Below are 26,892 nucleotides of genomic sequence, written 5' to 3' on the forward strand. Positions count from 1 at the left end.
TACAACCATGACAAAAGAAAAACCTGTAACACAAATGGTCATGAAGCTGGAGAGAGAGAGTTTCCTTCCAAGCAGACCCTCTCCCAAGCTGCTCAGACAGCAACGACCCAGGCTGAGCTACCAGAGCAGCTGGGGCTGGAGCAGGAATAACTCCTGTTCTGCACTTGGACATTATTTTGGGTCAAGCAGTAGGAGTCATGGCCCCAGTGTCTGAGCAGATCCTGCCACCTCACAAGGACGTGACCTGCAAAGGTACTGAGCTGCAGGTGAGCAGAGTGGCTGGATGTGGTTTATTCATTCCATGAGCAGAGTTCTCTCAAGTCTTCATCTTGTTATGAGCCATCTTTGCTTCTGTGGATTCCATAAAACAAGATCTGAAAACTGAAACACTCCTTATGACCGTGCAGGTGCCTTCTTGGAGAAGTTTCTTTTCATCTGAGGCTACACCAAGGATGCTGAAGGGATCTAAATGCTCAGTATCACTTACTAGCAGTGGTGTTCAGAGTCAGTGAGCTACAGTCACATCTGCTGCCTTTCAGTCCTGGCCTGGGCAGGAACTGCCAGTAGCATTGCCTAAATATTTTCCAACCACATTACAAAGAAGTCACTCCTCAGCTATTTCCCCTCCATCCTGCTTTGTTATAAACTGCAGTAAATAGTCAGATGAACACATGGAATCTGGATGGTCATTCAAGTTAATGACTTGGGAAATCAAGTTAACAAATCAGAAATATCAGAGACTTTCTCCTTCATTCCAGCCTCTCCATAGAGAACAGGAGGTTCTGTGTCAGGAGTGGGGACTGGTTTAATTTCCTCACTGCAGTCAGGGGCTTTCCCATGCAATCTTCCAGTCTGGTCTTCTGCCTCCAGAATTATGAATCCGAAGTATCAGACTTGGCTCATGAACACTGCTTGCTACAAATCCTCATGCTGCCAATGTGCAAATAAAATGTGCAGAGTGAGGGTGGGAGAGGCATTCTGAGACTTCAGGTCTGAAGAGAAACTTCAAGAGGACCACAGGGGTGGGTAGAGGAGTCTTCTGCGAAGAGAACCTGGCCAGGGCTTTCTGATGGCCACCTGGAGAATCCTTGTCTTTCTGGAAGAAACCCTGCTACAACCAGGCCTGTGCTCCTTGCACAGCTCTGTGCCCTCTGTCCCTAGTGAGTACTGATTGTGTTACACAAAGGCTGCTGCCTGGCGCTGCTAATGCCAGCGCTTACAGATCGGCATGAGGGAGCAGCCCCGGATGGGAGCATGCACAACCTTCTGTGGGCAGCACTGAGCAGGCTCCACAGCTGCCCTGTGTGGGAGAGGCAGACACAGCAACACTGAGCTAACTCAGGGTCTGGGTGCAGTCTGGGCCCTTGCTCCTGGACTGGTTGTCCAGTCTGTGTGATTTTCTTTTTCTTTTACAACTCTTCCTTTGGGCAGGTCTTACTGTGATAATGTTCTGTAGGGCTGGTTTTGAAATGTAGAGTGAATAAATGAGCACTATAAAAACCATTTGTTCATGCCAGGACAACCAGAGGGCCCTAGGCCTGTAACCTACTGCCTTCCATTTTACCTCCACGGACAGTGGAATGGAATCCTGTGCAGCCCAGCACGTGGTCTGGGACTGGGATCACTGCAGAGCTCTGCACAGTGGGAACGTCGCTCTCGGCTCCTTCCTCCCCGCTCCTACGGAGGGTCTCACAGAGCAAACAGGAATGTCCAGGAGTGCCGTGGCCCTGCTGGGATGGGAGCAGCAGCAGGGAGGCTCTTACAGGAGATCAGGGGCTGTTCCAAGCCTGGGAGATGGCACGGGGTTGAGTATGGCATGGGATGAGAGCCTGGGCATGGAGAGGCAAAGCAGTGACAAGATGGTAGCGCAGGACAGCGGCACGGCTGCCATTGCCCTCAAGCCTCTGCCACCTTACCGCCGTCACACTCCAGTGCCACTTGACAGAGGGACACAGGGTGCTGCTCTGTGCTCCTGTCCCTGGAGGGCCTGTCTCAGGCCAGAGGTGCCAGAGCCGAGGTTCATCCCCCCATGCGATGTCACTGTGGGGTTGGCACTGATGCGGCAGCTCAGAGCCACATCCCCTCCCACGGCAGCAACCTCCACGGGCTAACCCTACCTGGCCCCTTCAGTGCCAGGGCCCGGACAGCCCGAACTCACCTGTTTGTGCATCGTGCGCTGCTTCATCTCGGGGCTGTCACCCTTGGAGGAGGAGGACTGCTGCCGGAGCCGCGCCCCGCTGCCGGGCCAGTCGGGCGACGAGGACATCATGCTGCCGCTGGAGGGTCGCTGGTACTGCACCGTGTTGAGCAGGGAGGGCGGCGTGCGGCCGCGGGTGACAGGCGGGGGCGGCGGGGGCGGCTGGTCGATGCGCCGCTGCGGCCCCGCGCTGTTCTGCCGCGGCATCGTGGGCTGGCCGCCCTTCTCGGTCAGCGACAGCTGCCGCCGGGCCAGCTCCCCCGGCCGGCGCGAGAAGTCCTCGCCGGCGGCGGGGCCGGCGAAGCCGTGCTTGTTGGCCGTCAGCTCCTCGCTGTTGCTGTGGGAGCTGAGCGAGCTGTGGCACTCGGAGCCGGAGTCGCCCAGGCCGCGGGGGGACAGCGGCAGCCCGGCGGCCATCTGGTACACGGGGTTCTGGAAGGACAACGGCGCCAGCAGCTGGGGCCGGCCGGGCGCGCTCTCGCCGCTCGGCGTGGTGGGGGTCTGGCCCACCCGGCGCACCGTGGCCATGCCCGTCACGCTGTTCTGCTGAGTCCGTGTGGTCCATACGCCCTGCAACTGCCCCAGGGACGACTGACTGTCATTGAGGGAGTCGGCCGTGCCGGGAGCGTTGGCCCCACTGTCCAAGAGCCGATTGTCCTGCAAGTCCACCATGGACAAACTCTTGCTGCCATTAGACATCTGCACGTCGGGCTCATTGGCCTCTGAGTAACTGGAGCTTCGGGCAGGCGAGGGCTGGGCCCCAGCAGACCTTGTGACAAAAAACAAGTCCTTGTTTTCAGGGGTTGGAGATGGTAACCGTGTGAAATCTATCAGACTGCGGGGAAGTCAGTGCGTAAGGAAGAGGAGAGGAAAACAAAACAAAAAAGAAGAGTTGTGAATGCTGCACCAGAGCAGGAAAACGAAATCACTCAGAAATCAGGGTGGCGCAGCTGTGTGGGACAGGGATGGGGACAGGGACAGGGCCCAGCCCCGGCGGGAGTGGGGACAGGGCTGGCCCAGCCGGGACAGCGTGAGGAGTGGGGAGGGTGCTGTGGAGCCCTGGGTGCTGTGGAGCCCTGGGCTGGCCTGGGAGCAGGCAGGTGAGGGCAGGTGAGTGAGGGCAGTGTGTGCACACAGGGCACTGCACTGTCACAAGGCTCAGGGACACACTCCTGGGGGCTGCTCTGCTCTGGGTCAGTGCAGGCCACCCTTCCTGCCCCCAAAGGCTTTATCCATGTTAGTCCCATGTCCCCTGCTCAGCAAGCCCCTGCAGGCACACAGGCCAGGCTTTGGACAGCACAGAACACGGTGGGGGCCAGGTCCACACCAGGCCTCCCAGGCCAGTGAGTGCTCACACAGCAGAGCCAGAGCCTGGCAGCTGAAGGTTATCCCCCCACTCCTACTGCAATGCACATTCATGCAATATTGATTTCTTGGGGATAGGAAGAGAGAGCTTTGCAGTAGCTTAATGTGAATATTCTGCTGATCAAAGATGGTGCACTGTAAGCAAGTATTGGGGGAGAACATATTGTCAGAGATCCTCCATAGCACTGGATTTAAATAATTACACCTCATGCTGGGAGGCACTAGAGATGAAAGCTCTGATTGGAGCAAGTACAGTGCCATTGCTGCCTTTCATTCCTAATTAAACTGTTAAATATGATGCAGTTTCCACTTGCAAACTATTCTACTAGCACAGTCTTTCCGTTTGTGTGGGCTCCATTTCCTTTTCCACAAACAGAAACATTAGAGGTCTGCAAAAGCTTCATCCTCCCTATGAATGAAGCTCCTTACTTAATCAGGCCGAAAAGTATGTAGGTGACTGTCTGTGAATCACTGCTCAGCAGTGAAAACTCAGTTTTATAAAAACTGGACAGAGTAGACTGAAATTCCTTGTGAGGCCTCTACAGCTTGGATATTTCCAGAATTACCCAGGTTTGGATCTCAGTTGCAGCACACACCCTACGTTGTACAAAGATGGGCAAAGCCAATCCTGTACATCTCTCATAGCCATTAACACCACCACCCATCACCTCGAGGTCAGCACTAACAGACCCTCAAGTCCTCAAAGGATGAACACTTTGCTTCTGCAGCCACATCTCAACAGCTGAGACCAGAAGCACCAGGTTTCCCAATTTCCCAGACCACATCCCCAGTTCTGGCTCTGAAGGGGCCCAGGATGGAGCCATGGACTGGCATTGCCACCCCCTGCTCTCTCCAGAGTCAGAGCTCCACTACATCCAGCACCAGTTCTGCAATGCCTGGTCAGAGGATCAGGCAACTCCACACTGCACCCTGTCCTGCCTGTCCCTGCGTGAATATTCTGTATATCCTTGGTGTGTGGCCAGGCCCCACTGGTCTCTTACCCAGATAAGTCATTCTCAATGACCATTTTCTGCAGCCCTGCAGAGATGCTGTTGCCAGCACTGGGCGTGGAGGCAGCGTGGTCGGCTGTGACCGACACCTGCACACAGGCCGGGTTACTGAGAGCAGCGTTGACGTCCCGCAGGATCCGGGGCAGAGGCCCCAGTTTGGTGGCAGTTCCCTGGGCAGAAAAGAGAGAAGAGTTACCACCACCATCTTGTGCTTTTTGCTAGAGAACTGAGGGCTTTGCCAATTTCTGGACAGTCTCTTCAGGGAATCACAAGAACAACATTTTCTCCATCATTTCCTGCCCCAAAGCTGTCCCTGCCATCCCCTGGATACCTGCTCCAGTTGGGAAATAACTTCCCAGAGTAGTGAGTGCAACGTGGACAGTTCCCGGCCCAGGTCAATGTAGCCCTCAAAGCCAGCTGTGTTTGAGATGGTTTCGGGATTGGAAATCTCCAGGAGAAATCTCTGCATGTTAGTCCATTCATGTTCCAGGAATTGATTCATGAAGGACATGTATTCCTCTTTGCTGCCAAACCTATTGAGAGAGCAACACAGATTTCAGCTGAATCAAGGGGGAAAGAAGTGCAGTCCATGGAAAGGGCAGGCACAACACAGCTAAGAACCCTCCTCTGGCATCTCAGCCTTTCCAGTCCTTTGGGATCTCTGGCCTGTGAGCAGGCACCTGGGACACCTCACTGACCATGGAACCAAAATTAATCCCAGCCTGATCCAGCTAAGCCCTCATCAGTGTGGGATTTGCACAGCAGAAACAAAGGTGAAAGCTGGAGAAACAAAGGAGTTCTTGGTAACCCAGTGTCTGACTGCTGGGTCAGGGCACAGCCTCCAGAAACAGGACCTGTCACTGGAAATCAAGATGCTGTCACAGCAATCACCCTCAGCTGACTGGAGCCCAGTGACGGATGGGGGCAGGAATCCTGCACTCTGCAGCAATGCACAACTGCTCTGGGATCACCTTGGAGAGCCACCCCTGCAGCTGGGCCAGCCCCATCATCCCCTCAGGCTTCCTGCCACCTCCTTCTGCCCTCCAAGCTCTCCACCCTCAGTGTTTTGTCTGATTTAGAGCACAACAGGGAGGGCCTTGTGGTTGGACTGTCCTGGCAGCAGTTGGTGCCGTGCCAGCGGTTCCATGGCACACGCTCGGCCCAGTGCCATGCACAGGACAGCTCAGCTTGATCACTTCAGCTTGACTAATGTCAGCTTAGTTAAAGAACCTTTCCTGCAAAGTGCTGGAAATATGAAAACCCTTTAGTTAGGGATTGGTCAGGAATACAGAGAATTTCTGTCATCTAGTGTAACACACTTGTTCATCTCCTGCTGGCGTCCGCAGGCGCGTCTGTGCGTTCCTGACTGTGAGTGTGAGCACTAAGCCAGTTTCCAGATCTAAGGAGCTTTAGATAGAAACTGTCCATTCATGTTTCAGAAAGCTCATCATTTTGTTATCAGAGCTCAGGATAAGTAGCTCAGAGCTCCAGCCAGTGAAAAGATTTTCAGAAATCTCTCTCTTTGTTTCCATCAAACCAATGGGCTTAGTTAGAAATTGATGGTGTCCCTGTTCTCAAGCCTTCCCAGTTCAGTCAGCTGCATTTTAATAGCAGGGAGGGTCCCAGACCTCAAAGGAGGGATGGAACAGCTCCTGAGCCGAGTACATCCCTGCTGCTGACTGGGTTCTGGTTCTGTACCCACAGGACACCACAGGACAAAGTCCCCACTGCCACCCTGTTGCTCGTCCATTTGGTCAAAACAGCCTGTTTTCCTGCACATAAAACATGTCCTGTTTTGGAAACTTGAATGATCTCCCTGACCTGACAGTGAGGGAATGAGTCCCAGAGAGATGTGGGGAAAAAGCCAACAGGAAGCAAACAGGCCCTTTCCAGCAAGGAAAGGAGTGGCCAGTGTGGGACTCTGCGCCAGTGCCATAGCTCTGCCCACGCACCCAGAGGTTCTGTCCCCTCCCCAGCCCTGCCCTGCCCACAGCCTGGCTTACTTGGCAAAGTTGGCGAGGTTCTGGGTGACCTTGGCGATGAGGGTCAAAGTGCGAGCGGTGCGGTCATCGGGGTACTCCTGGAGCAGGCTGAACAGGGACGGGGACATGATGGCCGGGCACAGGAACCGCAGGAACAGGGAGGCACTGATCAGGCGCTCGCTGATGTCGGGGCGGCCTCGGTTGCTGCACTCTTGTCTCCACGAGGCAAAAACTTCCTTAAGCTCTCTTGGGAAGACACTGAAATGACAAAAGGACAGGCAGTGTCTGTCAGGGTTGTGAGTCTCAAATCACACAGGGGATAAAGCAAAGCTGCTCAAGCTGCTCTGTAAAGTTGTGAGAGAAGCAGCTCCTCTTGGACCTGATGCTGGATGCCAAGATGCCAGAAAACTGGGGAGACTGGGATATGAGACAAACTGTGCACAGAATCTCTTCAGGACTTGGTGGCTGTGCCATGGGGTGCTCTGAGCTGGAGGAAGCTCGGCCAGCAAGGAGAGCATCTCCTGAAGAATCAGCAGCAGCACTGGAATCTCTGGCACAGCTGGAGCTTGGAGGGGGAGGGGGCTGTACAAACTATAATACTCCTGTTCAAGCACCTGGATCAAATCCCACTGTGCCTAGTACAAACACACAGCCCCACCGGAGTTCCTCCAGCCTTGTAGCTCCAGACCTCAGCCTGCCTTTCCCGGATGCCAGAATTCCCTGGGGGCCAGCAGCACTGCAGCAGCCCTTATCGCTGGAGAACTGCTGCCTGTTCCTGCTCGGCCCCAGCTCCCTGCTCCCACCTTATCCTGTTCCCAGCATGTGTTATTTATTCAGCTGGAGACTCCCACCCAGAAGCAGGCTGGCACTGGGCTGCCACTGGTCCCGGTGTCCCTGGCACACAGATCCCATTGCCCTGGCCAGGAACCACCATCCTTGTGTCACACCCAGAGCTGTTCTCCGACAGTGGGGGTACAAAGCAAGTGAGGGGGGTTGGGCTCCATTTCAGGCCATCTGACCTTCTGACACAGCGGTGACACTCCATGGAAGTGCCTGGAAAATGCTGCCATTCTGCTCTGTGCTGCCTTCACACTTTCACCCTCATAAGCTTTTTTACTCTGAGCTCTACAAATAACATTAGCCAATGTCTTTGGCTGGATAAATTCTCCTCTGTCTTTGGCTCGATCCACACAATTGGACAAAACCCTTTCACTTCATGGTACTTGCCCAGAAACAGGAGAATCCTTTAAGCAATTTGAAGCTTGAATGATCAGGACAGGTTGTGCAGTGACTGGAGAGCAAACCCCTGAAATGCAGCACCCACACGTTCCCGTCACAGGCTGGAGCCCGTGAAAGTTTAATGGTGTCACAGCGGATGGAATTCGGATCGTTGGCTTTATGTGACAAACGGGCCCGTAATTCATTACCCAACTTCCCAGTAACGAGCTTCCACATGCTGAAATTCTGCTTACACTGAAACTTTCCAGATGTCCAAATTATGTCATAATTATAACAATTTTCGGTTATTGTGAACCTCTTTCCTCTCCCTGACTCTCTCCACAGATGAGCACACACACTCCAGTGCTCTATTTAAAGCAGGATCAGTGGCTGTTGGGATACCTTGGCCAATCCCAACACTCATCAACCCAATTAATCCCCAAGAACCACTGAGCTCCAAGGACTGGGGGGGAACCACTCAGAGCACAGCTCAGCTGCTCCAGCCTTCCTTGGAAAGGCAGGATGAGAGGAACAAACTTCCCGTGCATTCCTTTTTCCCTGGGTCCCTTTTCAAGGCTATTTTTAGAGTGACCTTTGAGTGCTGCTTTGGGTATTTTTAGGAAGACATTAATTCAAACCATTATGATCCACTGCTGACTAGAAGTGGTGAATCCCTCCTGGGAGAGCAGGTAAACGCCATTCCTGAGTCAGATTTATTAATTGGCCAAGGATAAGGAATAGGATACCTGTAAAGAACCTGCCCTTTGTGTACCTGTGGTAGATAAACAGCAGCCTGAGTGAGCCTCTTGCTCCCTGCTTTCTCCCTAAACAGGATCAGGAAAAGCAGTTCCCTTCCTGGTTTCCAGGAGGGCACTCAATATCTTGGGAGATTATCTGTAATAAATTTTCTGACCTCAACACAACAGCTGGGAGAAGAGAGAAAATGAGAAATCCTCATTATCAAAGACCTCCTTCCTCCAAAGTTATCCCTCATTGATACTTTGCAACAGTGTTGCTACATTAATAAAAACTAAACCCAGATTTTAAGCAGAAAGGCTGGAAATCCAGCAGTGAGACAAAAATGCTCTTTCTTTCATGATCAGGACCAAAGGCTCTGGGTATGTTAGCAAGAAGCAGAAAGAAATTATTTCTCCAAGTAAAGATAATCCCAAGTTCATCTTTTTCCCCTTTGAGGTCACCTCTGCAGGCAGCAGCTGTCACAGACCCAGGGACTCCTGGCTGCCAGTCTCAGCAGGAACACCATGAGCCCAGCTGTGCCCAACAACCACTCCTCAGCAGGATCCACTGCCAGCCCATTTGGGATATTCGGGCCTGTCCCAACCAGTTGCAAGAACCTTTACCCTGAGAACAAACAACTCGGAAATGCCTCCAGCTGCATACCAGGCCTTGGGCCAAGGAGGCAAAGGGCTCCCATCACCCAGCAACCGCCCAGGGCTGGGAGAGAGAGGGGTTAATCCAGAGGAATGTGGGATGCTGAGCCAAGCAGGGAGAACAGCATCCTCCTCCCAGCTCCAGCACTCTGCAAGCAGAGAACATCTGCCCAAACAAAAGCTGCCTGTGCTGGGGCAGCTCCTCGCAGGTGCCACAGCCCCTGCCTGCTGCAGGATTTCCGAGCTTTGCCGGATGCTCCTGTAGGTGTGGATCCATCAGTCCCATCCAGACTGATTTGTTCCAGGGGTGGAAGATCCAGGACATGCATCTCTGCCCTTTATTCCAGAATTTCATACACTTTTGGTATCGCGTACCTCTCTGAATCAGTCAAACTTGGTGTTCCTTGACTGCACTGCCCTGTCCCTGTGCCCCAGAGACCCCTCAGCCCCTCTGAAAACAAGGGTGCCAGAGAATCTGGGTGGGTGCCACATCCCCAGAGCAGATATTCCAAAGTGGCAGAGCCCCACAGCTCCCCTCCCCAGCTCTGCCAGAGGCACAGACAGGTCCCAACTGCTGCAGACACAGCACTCCAGGAGGAGGGAGCGCCACTCCCGGGATACCCACCAGTAGGAGTTGATGATCTTGCAGAAGGCCAGCTCACAGCACATCTTCAGGTTGCCCTGATGTTCGGGGAGGTCCGAAGATGAACATTTGCTGGGATCCACCTCACAATTTTCATCTGATTCATACAGTGCCTTGATGAACTCCCCTGTAAAACAGAGTTGGTGATGGGTTTGGAGACATGAGAAGTGCAGCCTTCAAGCAGCTCTGTTCCTAAGCCCCAGTGCCCGATCAGCTCCCTGGCACCCCATCACACTGGGGGAAGACGAGAGGGATACAAGAACACGTGGTGGTCCCTGGGGCAGCTCTCCATGTCTCCAGGAGGTCCCAGGAGGGCCTGGCAGCTCCTTGGGAACTCACAACCAGCACAGCACACCCTGCACATTCTGTCCCTGTTGCCCAGCTGCTGTTCCTGTGGCTCTGGGATATTTCATCAGGACTCACTGACGCCCCTGCACCAGCTCCAGAGGCGCTCCCTTGGGCTAATCCAAGGAGGAAGGATGCTGGCAGGCCCTGTAATTATTGGTAGCACGGCCTGCTACTGCAGCCTGTGCCCTGGTGCTGACAAACCACTGTGATTCACCGGAGAAATAGGTAATTAAAGGAAAGAAACAATTTACTTGGTTTATTTTGAGCTGAACATCACATAAAATGAAATTAAAATATTTCCTTGAGTTTTCCTGTGCTCCTCTTTGCTGCCTGGCTGCTCCTCCTCACTCTTGTAGAGGCTCACACTGAGCTGCTCCACCAGCTTCTGCTCTCGTGCCAACTTTCACCCCAGGGCCCCTGGGCACAGCCCCTGCACTCAGGGTAGTGGGGTCAGTCCTTCATCCCAGCAGTGACTGGGGAGATCAGGGACAGGGTAACAGGGATGAGGAGGCAGCATTTTAGCTTTCTCCATTTCTGGGAGAAAGGTTTGCTCTGGTTTTCTTCTAATTCCAGTTGGTTTGCACCTAATTCCTGACTGTCTTGGATTTTTCCATCCTGTTTTTTCCCCATTCCAATCTGCATTCCTTCCCTATTGCCAAAACAGATTTTAATTACATACTGGAGAGCCTCTCCAGTGTATTTTCAGCTCTGCCAGGGAGCTCTGGAGCTGCTCTGCTTGCCTGCAGGTGATGCCTGCTGTTCTTAACCTGGCCCCATCACCTGCTCCATGGTTCCAAGGACAGTGCCACACTGCCCTGGGGCACCTTGTGACATGCAGGTGATTCATCTCCCTGGGAAAAGGTCACTCAGAACCAGTAACCCACAGTGAGCAGGAACCCCAGTCTCCTCCTGCATGAGAGGGAACTGGCCTGGCAGCACTGAGCCCCAAAAGGGAATATTTTAATATTCTCTGATATCAGTAATCTCCTGGCTTTTGGGAATTTTTATGAGTAATCTACTTACAAACTTGCCTTCAACCAGAAAGCATTACAAGGCAGAAATAAATAATATTCCTTTTGCTATTCTTGTGGGCTCTCTGCCTGAATTTGCTCAATTATTTCCCTTTCCTCAAGGTTTTCATTATTATTATTATTACTATTATTCTCTTAATAAAGTATTTATGCTTCTTTGCTCCTTGCTAAAATTATACAAATCCACTAGCAGGAACCCAACATACTAAAATATTAACACCTCAATAGAAACTCTGCTCCTCCTGCCCTGGGATGTGAATCCAATGGAAGCTCACAGAGCTTCCAAGGCAGCCTCTCTCCATCCCTGTGCTGTATTCCCTGCGTGCAGCAATTCCTTCCTGACCTGCCCAGAAGCAGAAGCTTCTAATTATTTTCATTTGCATCAAGAGAAGTATTTTTGGAGGCATAAACAGAGCCAGCACTTGTTAAAAAAAAACCACCAGGAGGGTTCCCAGTGCGGGATGATCCGAGAGGCAGCGCATCACTGCGACTTGGGAGATCTCATCTGACTCGGGAGTGCTGCAGGAGCCGGGCAGCGGCTCTGCTGGGGCTGCAAGGGGAGAGAGTCACTCAGCCTGTGACAGCCAGGCTGAGACAGAAGCCCTGGCAGGCAGCAGAATCCCTTCAAACATCCACTGGTTATCGCCTCTGAAAGCAGATGAAGGCGCCAGCTCTGTGGTCACCTTCACCTGGCAGCAGGGAGCTGCCCACTGTGGCCACAGCCGTGTCCAGGCGTGGAGCTGCTGCCAGGGAAACCCTCCAGCAGGAAAGTGCTGGGGCCCCTGCTGGCCATCAGGGCTCAGGTGACATCCCCACCTTGCAGCTTGGAGAACTTCTCTGGGCGAGACCTACCAACGCTCTGTACGTACCTAAGGCATCTTGTAAGTATTTCTGCCCCACCAGCTTCAGGTATTCTTCAATTGCTTTGGTGGCCAGTGTGTTCTCCCTGAAAATGAGATGCTCATTCTCACCACAGCGATCAACTTCAGACATCATCAGGTCAGTCAAGAAATCCTGGAAAGCAAAGCCCATGGTGGGTCACTGGTTCCACAGAGCTGCAGCTCCCCAGCCCCGAGAGGTCCCACCTTCCTCACACACCCGAGGGACTGGAGGTGCTGCAGGTGACCCTGTGTGAACACACTGCCTCACCACCTGCCCAAATTTCCTCAGAGAAGAGGGGAAATAAACCTCTGGACAGCCTCAACTCTTGCACCCCAACAGTGACTCATCCCAGACCTGCATCTGCCTCTCCATCGGTGCCGCTTTCTGGCTGCTGTCGTGTCAGCCTCACACTGTGTGGCCAGAACCTTTTCTCCCCTGTTACACACGGCTGTGTTTGGTGTCCAACTGCACTGGCTGCAAACCAGCGCCATGCTCCAATGTCACGAGCTGTGCCCAGTTAATGGCTGAGACACAAGCCTCTGATATCCACTGAGATACTCAAATTTCCCATTTCCTCCCTACACATAAACAGCACTGACAGCGCCAATTTTGGGCACATTCTTGGTCTGATGTGCACACAACCAAATCCATGGAATGTGATAACCCCCTGTGCTGCAGAGCAATGGAAGGGGTGAGCAGGAGCAGCCCCTGACAGCTGCCCCTGCATCAGTCTGGCCACAACTGCAAATTCCAGAGGAAAAACAACATTTTAGTGTGAACTCCGGGTCTGCTTCAGCCACAGCATTCACTGAGCAGGGGGTCAGGAGCTCCTGTGCACGCTGCTGATCAGAGTGTGCTGCAGCCAGGCCTGATCCAGGAGGAATGCCAGGCACCTGCTAATGCTGATACATGTTCTCTGCACTGCTAATGGACAGAGCAGCTCTGCCTGGCTCCTCCTCGCTGCACCAGGTGCTGAGGTGTCACCACTCACCTGAGTGACAATGGAAGGAGGCCACTGGCACTGTGCAAATCACCCACATTAACCCTCTGACTGCCTCCCATGGAGGAGACAGAGAAATGATGACACATACACTCATTCATCTCCACAACCAAGGGCACCTTCTTAAACTCCTTTCCATTAAAACAACATAATCTGCTTAGTAATAACCTTCCACTAAGAAATTCTTCATTTCCCCTGATGGTCACAGCCCGTTCCTGGCAGAGGCAACAGGAGCACCCCAAGCTGCCACACAGTGCCCCAGGTCCTGTCCCTGGTGTCCCCAAGCACAGCAGAGCTGCCATGGTCCAGCCTGCTCCAACCTGGGGTTGGTGACATCAGGTCCCACCCCCCACCAGTGACTGGATGGGAACTTTGCACCAGAAACTACTTGCTCCGTTTCATTTTTCACATGGACATCTCTGCATTGAAAGTTTAATCAAGGTTCAACAAACAGCTTTTCCTGAACCCAAGAGACCCAAATAATTTAATCCACAGACCCTCCATCACCATGCTCCTGTCCCAGGCAAAGGCAAGCCCCGGGGCAGGCAGGTACATCCCTGTGTAAGAGCACAGGAGGATGGGAGGTGACATCCCTGCAGTACCCAATGATCCACTGCTCCCACCTTCCCACAACAGCCTGATCCAGACCAACACACTGCCTTGACCTTCCCCCAAGATCCTCCAAAAATGCCAGAGGAGGAGCTTTGGGCTTAAAAAAAAAAAAGTCACTTCCATTATTTCTTTAGCCAGAAGATGCCCTTCCTCAAATCCTGCTACGTCTGCAATGCTCTGGCAGCTGCAGAGGCAAAAATCCCTCCTGGAAGCAAAGCACGCGCCTCCCTCTGCTATTTTCTCTCATTTTGCCCTTTTTATCAGCCAAGCTGGAATGAAACTTTAAACCCTGCTCAAATCCCGTTAGCTGCTATCTGGGTAACTCTATCACCTTTATCTTCCCGGGGCTCTCCCAGGGTACGTTTCAATTCCAAGCCACTGCTCAGGCTGACACAAGGTGCTGATTCTTAATTAGCAGCCGCTGACCTTGGCTTTGCTTGATTCTCTTTCCTGTCACTTTCCCAACATACTAATTATCTCAGGAACACTGAGTTTTACAGCGTCTCTTAGCTGAGTGTTTGCTTTTCCCCCTCTTGTCAGCTGAGCACTGGCTGCTGAGTCCTGGAAACCCAGGGCCAAGTGGGAGCCAGAGTTAATGTGAATTTGGGTGACTTGGGCTGATCTACAGAATTCACTAGAATTTAGAATGAGGCAGGATTCCATGGCAGGACTCAACACAAAGCCAGAAAAGATCCCCTGGAAATCTCTGCTGCTGTTATTATTCCCTATGGAGCATCTGCAGCTCAACAGCTGGGAAAAGAACTTCTTGTCGCTGAAGTGGAAAGGAAAGCTGCTGAAGTCCCAGAGAATTCCATTATGGCACATCACCCAAAGCTGAGGAGTAACATCACAGAATCTGGCCTTGCAAGTGAGCAGGGAGAGGGGAGAGCCAGGACACCCAGCAGCATCCCAGGGGTCAGGATTCTCCCTGTCCCTGCAGGCCTGGGCTGCAGAGCCATACAGTTGGGCTGTAGCACCTGGCCCTGGGATGTGTCAGGGGTCAGAATTCCCCCAGGTACCGTCCTTGGGCGAGTTCCTCTGCAGGCAGTGCTCAGCAGCTTCGTGAGCCGCGGGAACAGCACTTCGGCCGCGGGTCACTGCCCATGACATCCTGCCACTTCTGTCCCAGGACCATTGGCCAGACCTTCACTGCTTCCCTTCCCTCCACACCAAAAAGCCACATCGGCTCTGGATCACACTTCTGCTGTCTCTGCCTGAAGTACTCCAGCAGCCAGCACTCAGAAGACACAAATGGAATGCAAATACTTGTGGAATCCCTCCGGGGGCCTCACTCACCCACATACAAGGTCCTGAATAAAATGCAATAACTAAAGCCAATAAAACTCCCTGTTTCTGAGCAGCAGAGATCAGCAGGGGGTTGTTTTCAGTTAGGGCCCCTGGCAATGGAAGAAAATAAGATGCTTTATTTCATTACATCTGAGTCGAGAGGGGAAGGAAGAGGTCTACAGTCAAAATTAAGGGCTGTGGCAGTGTTCTTCAGGCTTGTTCCCATGTTTATTTTAAAGCTTTTTGCTTCAGACTGGATGGATCTGAACCTGTGCGACCCCAGTCACTGCACATATGCTGATAAAGAAGAGCAATTCATAAATAAATAAATCTGGAGCATGACAGTGCAAGGCTGCAGTGGTCTCCACTTTGCACATAAACCAGCCTGTGCTATTCCACGGCAGCTCCTCCCAGTGCAGGCAGGAGCTGGCAGCCCCAGTCCCGAGGGGTGGCACTGGCAGTGCCCGGCCGTCCAGCTCCCGAGCCCAGAGGGCAGAAGGGTGAAGCCAGCTGGGTGCCTGCAGGGCTGTGGTGGGAGCAGGGGCGCTTCCAAAGAACCGACAAGCAATACAAGTCTTGTAGGACCTGTCCTGTCCAACCCCAGGAAGGATTCTGCACTTTGCCATCCCAGGAAGGTCCAGCCTCTCTGGGACATGTCCAGAGCTGGAGCACGTGGGGTGCCAGGGAGCCCCGCGCTCCCTGTGGTGGTCACACACCCTCTGGGCTGGAGCTGATCGTTCCTCGTATCCTAACTGACTGATGGGCAGATTGACTTTGAAATAATAAGGTTCTCCAAATCACAAGCCTGATTAATAGGATTGACTTAACCTTAAGAGGATTGAATTGATAAAGGTAATAAGATTATTGCTTATTTCAAAGACTAGCTCAGAGTCCAGCTGGGCCCTTATGCAAAGGTGAAAACACCAGTGGGTGGGTAGGGCTGTGGGTTTGGGGTGGAGGAGCATTGGGACACACCCACGGGGGGAGAACTGCGACACAGGAGGCTTCGGAGCAGGGAAAGGAGAGCAGCAGAGGGGCAGCAGCTGGGTCCTGGACAGATGCTGTGAAGCTAAGAACCCCAGCCCCAAGTTCTCGGCTCTTCCATCACACAGATCCTCTGAGGATCTGCTCAGACATTCCTCTGCCAGGAAATAGAGTGATGTTCCCTCCTTGGAACCCTGGAACTCATCCATGGCACTTTTGGCCTTTTCTAATTCTCCTTGGGAAAAGTGGTGAAGGCAATGTGAGAGTTAACTCACAGGAATCTGTGTCCATCACCTTACTCGGGGAAATAAGCAAACCTGAGGGATACATCACCTCTCAGGTCCCTGTGCCTGCCTGAGCCCAGCAGTCACTTCTCATCCCTGTGTGGTGTCTGCAGGGCCCAGAGCCCTGACCCAGCCCTGCCTCTGCCACTGGAACGTGGGGTTCCAGCAGATCCACACGGGGGGAGCAGCTACATCTGCTCAGCTGAGGCACATCTTCACAGCACAAACAAACAGGGACACATGTTTATTCTTCACTTCATTCCCAGCACCATAAATATTTATTTCCAGTGAGCAGCTGGTTAGTTAGAGCTTTGTCTAATGCTAGGTTTGATCTACCAGCGCTGTGGACAAGAGAAGTTTTTTTGTATATTTATGGTCATGAACTGAGCTCTGGGAGCTCTAAGACAGCCCTGAAACAAATCTAAGCATGGGAAATATTCTGGAAGCATCAGTCCTGTGGGAAGGATGCAGCCACCTCTCTACAACCACATCACAGGGGCCACACCAAGCCCTGGAAGGCAGGACTGAGCACTTCTGGTAACTCCAACCCTGGCAGCAGAACTGCTTTATGACTTTGTGTCTTTCATCTGTGGGTTGCCAAAAAACATGTGAAAACCTTCGGGCGTCTCCACATCCTTACAGGAAACAAACACTTCATCAGTGCTCTCACTAGGAAGGTGAAAACAGGTAACAAGTGAAGGACTGAGCTGAGGGGCCACATCTCTGTTTCAGCCACCAAATATCCCTCTTTGAGCCTTTCTTGCCATAAGAGACAGGGAACATCTGTGAGTGCCGAGAGCTGATGGAGCACTGGATGTCTGTCAGATTTTCCAGTGGGCTGGGGTAGCTCTCTCCCTCCCTGAGTGCCTGCACTCAGAACCTTATCAAAACCCTCTTCCCCTCCCCTCCACCCTGCCTTGGCAGCTGCTCAGGGCTCTCCAGGCGTGCCAACCAACCCAGCACGGCGGGATGAGGTTCTACCCTTTCCCACACAGAGATCAAGGGAAGCACGGACTTTGACTCCAGAGGGGACTCTGCTTTCATGCTCCACCTGGAAGCCCAGGAAGAAGCAGAGATTTAGGGAAAAAATTCTTCCACAGCCCTTGTCCCCCTCCCACCTGCAGTCCCAGGTGTCCTGTCCCCCTGGCAGGAGCGATTCTGGGTTTTAGCAGCTCCAGGTAACCTCACCTGGCTGACAGGGTGTGCCTCGGGGTGGGTCTGTGGGTAAGGATGGCCCTGGCTGGGACCTGGCTGTGTCTGGCACATGGCACCATCGAACCTCTCCCGTGCCACCTCTCCCGTGCCACCTCTCCCGGCCGGAGCTCCGGGCAGACACAGGACCCGATCGCGGCCTCATTAAGGGATTACCCCGCATTTACAGCAAATCGCTGCAGGAAAACAGGGCCCGAAACAGCACAACAGCAATTAGCTGCTAACGAGTCTTCAAGATAATCTACTGGACACTTGTTTCACAGTCTGACCGTAATTGCTGCTTTAGCTCAGCTACAGCAGCCAAGAGCCACAAAGCCCCTTTTATCAGAGAAATCAATCGGTGGTTGCCGATGGCTGCAGGGCAGGGGGAGATGTTGAAGGGCTCACTGGGAAGGCTCCTGGTGATGCACAAGGATGAGGAACCCACCTCTAGCCTGGGCAAGCTTCCAAGAGTCACGAGGGGACACAGAAGCAGAAGGGGGGTCCCTGTCCTGCTGTCCCTGCACTCAGGGGTCAGGGTGGTGGGGCAGCCATGGGGAGCTCTCCTGAGGGACACTGAGGTGCACCCACAGCCCCCAAGCAGGGCTCAGGGGGTGCTTTCTTCTTTTATTCATTATTTTTCTTTCTGCTGCTTTCCTCTCTCCCTGCTTGTCCAGCTCAGGATGCACCACCTGGTTCCCATGCTCCAATAACTCCTGTTGCTCTGACAGCTCCCCAAACCCCGTGCTAATGCTGATGGCAAATGACAGGCAGGAAAAGCAGAAGCTCCATTTTAGGGGAAAAGTCATCAAGTCTGTTTACTGTTTGCTGTGTCCCCTGTGTAGAGCCTCTGGGATCTCAAGCACTGATGCAGACACATGTCTGGAAACACACTTGCTCTCTCTGGAGCCTCTCCAGTACTGAGAGGCAGAGGAAAAAGCAGTGACAACCACCCCCAGCCATGCCCACACATGATCCATGGTGATTAAGACTGGGATGACACTTGAAGCCTTTTGCACCAGAACTGTGTAAGCCCTGGACAGGGTCTTTCATGGCAATGTTATTCCCACAAGGCCCTGGCATTAGGGCTGCAGGAGCCACAGCAAGGGGCAGCAGAGCCCCTGGTGCCAGCACAAGGCAGGGCTGTGCCCAGGAACCACAGACTGACAGCTCTGGAGCCCTGGAACAAGGAGTGAGCAGAGACACCAAGCACAGCTCCTTGTGGAGCCACAGCGTTATTCCACACGGACACGCTGCTCCCCTGTGCTCCGGGGATCAGGAGGCTTTAACGGGGCTATTTTCTCTGCCTCTGCAACAGCAGGCCCCTGGCTCCCAATCCTCTCAGCGAGCTTTGCCTGCCTTGAACTAGATCAGGAGGCCAAGCCACTTCTCTGTCCGACAGATGGTAACTAAAGCTAATCCACGAGCCCGGCCACGGGCCCCGGCAGCAGCGGCAGCTGCCAAGGAACGGAGCCTTGTGATTGCCCCTCAGGTGAAGAGCTCATGTCTCCTCAGCACTGCAAGAGCTTTGGACATCTTGCCCTTGCCCAGTTCTCCCCTGCAGAGCGCAGGGTGATGGTAACAGAGAAAAACCGAGATGCTTTAACTCCTGCAGCCCTGAGATGGGCACTGCCCCCTATGGCTGTGCCAGGCCACCAGGGATAAAGGATGCTCTGCAGCAGAGGTCACTCCCTGCCCTGTGTGCTGGGGACCTCAGCAAGGAAGGGCATTCCAGCTCTGCCCACCCTGCCTGCTCCCTCACAGATCACAGCCAGGAGTAACACTCTGCCTCCCCCTGGCCTGGCAGGGCATTCCCAGCCAGGAAGGAGGCTCAAAGTGCTTCACAAAGGCTGAACTTCCACCACGTGCAAGTGGGTGGCATCAACCCCCAACAAGCACTGCCATGGGCACACCCCTGGGCCCCCTTCCAAAAGCAGTAGGACAGACCCTGAGGACCAAGAGCTGATCCAGAGACATGCATGCCTGCAGGCACTTTGGTCTGGAATCCTGGAGAGGCTGCTCACTCCTGTTCAGCTTCCACTGTGCAGGGTGCTCAGTGCAGAGGGAGCAGAGCACAGAACCTGCTGGGTTCCCCAGGAACACCCAGCACACACAGGCCAGCACTGGTTACATTCCATCCTGGAAAACTGCCTTCTTATTACTTCCACAACTGTGTGTTTATACAGAAAGAGCCTGGCCCCTGAGCCTCCAGAAGGAAAGTGAAGGGAAGTGGCTCAGTTGGTGCCTCGTGGTCCCACCAACCTCTCTGCTAATTAAGCAACTTGTGCTGTGTGTGCTACCAACTCGTTTGCAATCAAAAGAAAAACAGAGCATATTAACAATGGCCCGAAGCCCAACTGAGGAGTCTTCCCAACCCAACCCTAGAGTCTGCTCCTGATGGTGTCTGGGGGGACACTACAGATGGCAGAGGGTCCTACCTTGGCCTTGCCCGTGCTCTGCAGGATGTGCACCAGCGCCGATGCCATCTCCTCCTTGTTCTTCACGCTCAGCGAGGGCTCCAGCACCGAGCACAGCACCATGTAATTGTTGGTGATGTACTCAGCAAACTCCTTGTACATCTCCATGGGAAGGATGCTCATGCTCTGGTAGCGGGACTTGATGCGGATCATGGGCCCTGGGGACTTGCCCTTGCCAGGGTTGGGGCTCACCACTGGGTACCATTTCTCCACGAACTGCCGGCCCGTCACCGAGCTCACGGGGATGTTCACCTGCCCAATGAAGTTGGTCTTGTCCTTCTTCTTCTTCTTGTCAGTCTCTTTGTATAAGTGCACAGTAATGTTTTTGAGCGATGGGAGGTTATTAAATTCAAAGTGCTCCCCCCAAAACACATTATCAGTTTTCAATTTACAGGTAGTTCGTGCATAAAGAACATCATCCAGGCATAATTCACACAAGTACTTTTTCTTAGCTGGCAGGTCCTTGGCTTCAATAATCCATAACTTTAACATATTCTCTACCCTTCTGCTGTTGTCCTGAAAAAAAAAAAACACAAAGAAAAAGAGGTCAGTGAAAAAACCCCACAAATCCAATCACAACAAAATTGGAGATATGAATTAATTATTTCGGATGTGCTAAATGAGCGGAGGCTTAATTACACTTTATTTTAAGGAAATACTGGCTCTCAAGAATTTGCATAATAACACTACTTATGTTAATTTTCCAAAATATCATCGTGCTCTCCATGTCTGTTGGTGCCAATTAATATAAGGAACAAGGGAGATTAAACCCCATCCAAATCATAAAAGTACCATTTCTCATTCCCTGCCAAGAGTGCCTCTGAAGAATCCGAAAGAACCTCACTGGTCCTGAATGGTTTGTGCAAAGCAGAAGCTGTTACAGGTATCCCACAGCCTCCTCTTTTTTCAGTAGAGCTGCTTTACAGCAGCATTGAGTTCATGGTATTTCCTGTAACACAGCAACACAAAGGGACCTGAATGTACACCCAGGGATCACCTCATCCACATGGGAATGCCACCACCAATGGCAGGGAAAAAACTGTTTATAAAAACCTCATCATATTTTCGGGCAGAAGTCCAGGGCACCCAAATTAAACACTGAGAGGAATCATGGGAGAGGGCATCCCATGGGAGAATCATGACAATACAGAGACAGAAATCTGCCTTGGATATCTTTTAAACAATAACAGAGCCAAGCATACTGTGGATCTTTCAGAGCTCCCTTGTGATGCTGACCTCATCCTGGAAGAACATCCAGGGGTATTTGCTGCAGGAGTGACTCCAAAGATAAAGCACTGGCAGCTGCACCACTGCTGGGATTCTGCAAACCCTGTTTTGTTTGGAAACCCCTCACTGAAACTGCAGCCATGGTTTACTCTGCTCAGCCCAGGAGTCTGGGCAGGAACATTTCTGCTGGAAGCCCACAATGGGGTACTTGTAGGTTCAGGAAGTACACACAGGAACTGCACAAGAGCACTGAATTCCTGACAGAAATATCAAGTCAGATACTGAGAGTTTATTGTCTATGAACTCAAACAAAGATGGAAACTCTGCCATCAGTTACTGCAGGTTTTGAGATGACGGAAACACTTCCAAATGGATTTCCACTCAACACTGCACCTTGAAGCCACATGCCCAGCCCCAACTCACATTCCCAGGAGTTCTCTCATTCTAAGTACAAACTTTACACAGCCCTCTCAGGTCAGGATCACCAGGAAAAGCCCTTGGAATGCACTGGAGCCTCTGAACTCCACTAGAGGAACATGCTGCCAGAGGCAGAAGGCCACCTCTCCCCTCCACTGCTCACATTCTGATATTACAGGAAACCTTTTATTCTGACATTTGACACTATGCTGGGACAACATTCTGAGACTGAGGGCCCCTTTAGAACCCACCAGGACTGGACAGAATTAGTGTGCACAGCCAGGAGGAATTCACAGACTCCCATCATTTGTACCTTCTCTGACCAGCAGCAGCAGACCTGGTTGAGCTCATCAGCTGTGGAATCCTGCATTAATCCTGACCAATCTTTGCTGCCAACTCCAGCACAGCGGGGAAGAAGCAGCTGTATGTTTTATTTTAGGATGTACTTAGTCTTAGTGGGCCATAAAAATGCATATTGGGTGTCCCTGTGTTCTAGTGAAGAGAAGGATTTGTTCCTGTAAATCCCAGGAGATGACTTTGCACCTTAACTGGATGGAGAAGGGAAAGCTACATTCCACTGTCGCCTCTGAAAATGGACATCTGAGCTCCTCCATCACTAAAGCAGACTCTGTGTCAGGAGCTGACACGTGAACTCTTCAGACTGTTCAGCCTTGTGACTTTGCTGGCAGCTACCTGACATCTGTCCCACGGCTTTTGGGAGGTGAAAGTCCTATGGAAGTGGCAAGTACCATCAGTAACAGCAACACTGAAGATTCTTCAGGTCTGATCAATTCTTAGCAAGAGCTGAAGCAGCGTGTGCTGAGAAGAGAGGGGAAGGAATAATTGGCGCTTGTCTGTAAATATAATTGTGGAAGAAAGCAATATGGAAAAAGGCTGACCCGCAGTTCCACTCACTCACTCCAATGACAATGTGTCCCCTGCTGCTCCCATGCACTGGGCTATAAAATGTAATAACGAGGAACTGAACTAGAGCAGAGGCAATTCCTCACAGCCACTACCTTGTTGGGGTGCACGGCACGCCGCAGGTTCTCCATCCATTTATCTCGCTCTGCTGCTGAACGACACGAGAAGCACTTACTTCCTGATGAAGTCGTCACCTACAGGGAAAGGAACAGGATTACGTCTTGACCAGCACACTGCAGAGTGTGGCTGTGGGGAGAGGGGGGCTTAGGGAAGATGCTAGTGGATTTTATTTTTTTTTAAGTAAACAGCTTTACCCAAGCATGAAGCAACAGCCCCTAAGGCTGGCGGAAAAACAGGACAACCCTGTATGTCACAGAAATAATCATAGAAGCAAATTCCAATTACTTCTCCTCTTCCACACCAGAAAACACTAGATAATGGGCCCCATGCATGTGATGATTTAAACCACCAAGTTCCACAACTGAGAGAGCGCAAATCCTTAGATGAACTAAAGATAAATTGGAACTCCAAGTGGATACTTGGCATTCCTCCAGGCTCAGCCAAAAGCCTGTGAGAGTAACAACCCATTCCTTGTTTCCAGCAGAAGGCTGGGCTTGAAAAGGCTGCTTTGCCACCTTCTCCCTTTGTGTCCTGCTGCTCCTGGAGCCCTTGCTGTGAGGATCATGGGGACAGGTGTGTACACCCCACTCCTGGCTGTGGTACAGCTGGTACCAGCTCAAGGCCCAGCTGGGGCCCTCAGAGCTCACAGCACTCACACCCTGCTGGGGAGAACCAGGGGGGCTTCCCTGGATGTGGCTGGAAGTGCTGCTGAGCCCTGCTCTCACCTCTCATACTTCCAGGTTCATCCCAAGGGATTTTCTGCAGTATTTGTGTGACTTCCTCTGGCCATTGGGAGCTTGTAGCCATAGGGTTTAAGAAACACACTCACAGCAGGGACATTTCCAGAGGTGCAAGTGCCCCTTATGCCTCATCACATTCCTGCTATCCCAAGGAAACTCAATCCTGCTGAGCCCATGGAAGCACCACTGTCTGGCAGCCCAGAATGGCAGGCACCAAATTTCCTTCCTACGCCCCCACACCAAACTTACTTGGCATCAAAGCCAATGGCTCCCTGCTCCTCACACCCAGACATCCCCCAAGCTGCCATCTCCTCCACAGGTGCTGGTCCTGAGCACCAGGAACACCAGTGGCTCCAGCTCTCTGCCCTTTGCACTTGCTTTTGTCCAGCAATATTCACCATGTACAGCTCTGCTGGGAGGCTGAATGGACCTGGCTGGTACTTTAAATAACTCCCCACTGAGCTTCATTTCCGCCAGTCTCAACCTGCAGAGTTATTTGTGAGTGCTTTATCATCCCCCAGTGTTTGTGTTTACACATTGTGCACTGGGTTATCAGCTTCTGGGAGACACAATCTCCTTTAATTTCATGTATCTCCCAGAAGCCCAACCTGTTCTTACAGCAGAGCTGGCCCTCGCTAAGATTTGTCATTAGCAAACCTCAATGATAAGCTGAACACATCCCTTCCTTTGAACACAGACCAGGGCAGAATGAGAAGAGGCCTGTTCTGTCTTTACATAAAAATGCAAAGAATCTTCCGACTCTTGATATTCCAGAGGCTTTTTCCTTCAGACAGACACCCTCCCAGTTCTTGCACACTTTTATACTCTGCCTGTAAAACACAATCTCTCCTGTAGCTCCAAGAACAGACTCCATACTAGCAGGCACAGCACTGTGACCTTTCCAGCATCCCTTCACACTCCTGAGTATTTCCAGCTTCTTCAAAATCTCCTGTGACAAACCCCCCCTGCCCCATCTCCTCTCTGCTGCTGCTCCTGTTAACCTCCATCCCTGAGCCTTCCCACATGGAGTTCTCCTGGCACACAGATTTGTCATTGTATTTTCTTGCCACACTTAGGTAAACACAGGCGTTATCATGGCCAAATTAATTATTCAATTTTAAACCAATTATAAATTATTCTTTCAAAAACTAAAAAACCTGTAACTGTCATACTGAAGTGAGAGAAGGGGAAAATCGTGTGTCAGATATGAAGTGTGTCTTGGTCTGATGGGAGCTGAAGATCACATCCACCATGTGTGACCAAAAATGTGATTTTCCCCAGATCTGCAATCAGATTCCAGCTTTGAGTTCTGACTTAAATATCACGTGGCATTAACCATCTTTATGAGATACTAATTATCTTTATAAAGAGAATATTCTTGTCTCATCAAGATTTTGGATATGCTGGAATACTCTTAATGTACAGGATAAACTCAATTAATAAAACTCATTAATTTCTGAAATGTTACTTTTCCTATTCATTATTCCCAGTCCCTGGATGGGTGATCTGTTCATATAAAATCTTGTCTTTTTAAGACAGTCCTAAGGTACAGGGTGGCTTCACTCGAAGGGACATGCATGGAGTAGCAGGGGATGATAACTGAGCACTGGAGGGGTTTCACTCAGTGTCCAGAGGATTTTCCAAGGAGCAGTCAGGGCTCAGCTGCACCCCTGGCCCTGCAGCTGCTCAGGGCATCCAAAGGGCCGCTCGAGCAATGGCCAACGTTTGCACAGCTGGATCGAATTTAGTGCTGCTAAATTTAGCTCCATGGAATTGTGCCTTGCTGCTGCAAGGCCAGGATGAGGCAACAGGCTCAGCTGTATTGGAGAAACCACAGTTTGTCTTTCCCTCAGCTGTGTCCTGGGACAGCTCAGGCACAGGACAAAGCTTTGGTCTGCCAAAACCTAAGAGAGCCCCTCAGCTCTAATGGCCCTGCCTGGCCCAGGACCCCCCAAAAACCAGGGCCAGGATCAGGCTCTGGGAGCCTGGGCTCTGAGCCTCTGGCACTGGCTGAGATGCCCACTGTATATTTAGCACAACACAGCACATGCAGAGGCACGGGATGATTTGCTGACTGAGGAGTCTTGCAAGGAGAAAGAAGATGATGCTGAGTAATTTGAAAAAAAAATAAAAAAAGTCAATGAAGGAAACAAGTAAATACTGACTGCCAAGTACTCAGCAAGTGAGAAAAAGCAAGTTTCACAAAACTAAGTAAGGAGAAAAAGCCAAATGCAGCCTGTGGAAAAGCCCTGCCCTGGTACTGACTGAGCTCCCTGGCAGAGCTGAGGGGAGCTGGGCCGAGCACGTCTTAATGCAGGGTGGTGGAGATAAAAGGGAGGAACAATTCCCTGCACCTTCATCCACCAGATGCCTCCCAACGAGCCACTTGGTTGTTTTCCACTGCAGATGGCTTTGGCACCTCTCGCTTTTGTCTCCGTCTGGGTGTGCTGCCAGTTCCTCTGGAAGCGCTCTGCTCCATCTGCAGCCGTGTCAGACCCTCCTGGCCTGTTCCCCTCCAGGGGAGGAGCAGTGCCAGGTGAGCACTGATGGCCACGGGCCAGCTGGGGATGGAACAGCTCCTGAGGCTGTCCCTGCCCGGCCACCCCACGGCCGGCAGAAGGTGAAGGATTGAGCAAGGCTGGCATTGCCCAGCAACAGCTCCAGTTCCCAGCTGGAGGCAGCAGCCCTGCCTGTTCCCAACACATCTCTCGAGGGAGCAGGTCCATGACAGCCTCAGGGGGCAGGGATGAGGCACCACTTTCCCCATCCACTGCACACCTCAGCTCCCCTCATCCCTGGGACCCTGGCAGGGCTTTCTCACATGGCATTTCTTGGTCAGGGCTGCTTTTCCAGGACATTCCCTGAGCTCCTTTGTGTCCATCAGTGATGCCCGAGTGCTGGGGGCTGTAGTCACTGCCTGGCCCCCAACAGGGGACCCAGGAGATCTGCAAACTCATCCCGGTGCTGAGCTCAGTCCCAGCTGGGAAGAGGCTCTCAGGAGACACGAGACCAAGGCATTGACACAAAATGCCATTTAGCTCTCACCTCGGTCCCTCCCGCTGGAGGCTTGTTGGTGAGCAGCCACCAGTGACAAATCAATGTCCCTGTTGTTTCCTGGCATTCTTCCTCTCCTCTGCAGGGTTTGCAGAACAACAATTAACACGTTCTTTTTTTTACAGTGTGACTTCTCTTTATCCAACTCACTTAACCCCAAAATTTTCTTCCTCCTTCCAAGTGCATGGCTTGTGTAATTTCCCTCTCACTCAACTTTCTACAAGTTCTGTTCATATCCCTTCCTCTCCTCTTGTGGGCTGACCAGAATTGGTAAACAACTCTTATATTATGGATGTCACATTTATTTTCCATCTAGCTTCATTTTATCTTTCTTGAGTGGAATGTAATAGAGGACATGTAATTTACAAAACTGTTCCCCTCCTGACCCATTGCACTTGCTCAATTCCACAAAGAATGAATAGCACTGCAAAATTTATACCTCAACCAACTAGAGAGTTTATATTTGAGGCTATTTTTTTGTAAGACTGTTTTCATGTTACCCACTTAT

At 51.9% G+C, this 26,892-nt stretch overlaps 1 protein-coding gene across 13 annotated transcripts in view; it reads right to left on the bottom strand.

The window, feature by feature from the left end:
• DAB2IP (DAB2 interacting protein) overlaps positions 1 to 26,892 on the bottom strand; it is a 160,258-nt gene that overhangs the window by 10,709 nt on the left and 122,657 nt on the right. For 11 of the 13 annotated variants that reach the window (XM_088065984.1, XM_014258011.2, XM_014258010.2 and 8 more), the window contains 8 exons: positions 22,566 to 22,664; positions 19,864 to 20,418; positions 12,055 to 12,199; positions 9,789 to 9,933; positions 6,576 to 6,812; positions 4,904 to 5,105; positions 4,564 to 4,742; positions 2,159 to 3,032 (listed from right to left, as the gene is read on the bottom strand). In XM_088065984.1, coding sequence (XP_087922110.1) covers positions 2,159 to 3,032; positions 4,564 to 4,742; positions 4,904 to 5,105; positions 6,576 to 6,812; positions 9,789 to 9,933; positions 12,055 to 12,199; positions 19,864 to 20,418; positions 22,566 to 22,664 — 2,436 coding nt within the window. Of the gene's footprint in view, positions 1 to 2,158; positions 3,033 to 4,563; positions 4,743 to 4,903; positions 5,106 to 6,575; positions 6,813 to 9,788; positions 9,934 to 12,054; positions 12,200 to 19,863; positions 20,419 to 20,694; positions 20,824 to 22,565; positions 22,665 to 26,892 lie in introns of those variants that run through there. The other 2 variants (XM_014258012.2, XM_088065990.1) reach the window with 2 other exon arrangements.

The sequence above is a fragment of the Pseudopodoces humilis genome, chromosome 22, assembly GCF_049639895.1.
Source record: "Pseudopodoces humilis isolate 2021_Gansu_Grassland_sample_001 chromosome 22, ASM4963989v1, whole genome shotgun sequence".
NCBI classification, from domain to species: domain Eukaryota; kingdom Metazoa; phylum Chordata; class Aves; order Passeriformes; family Paridae; genus Pseudopodoces; species Pseudopodoces humilis.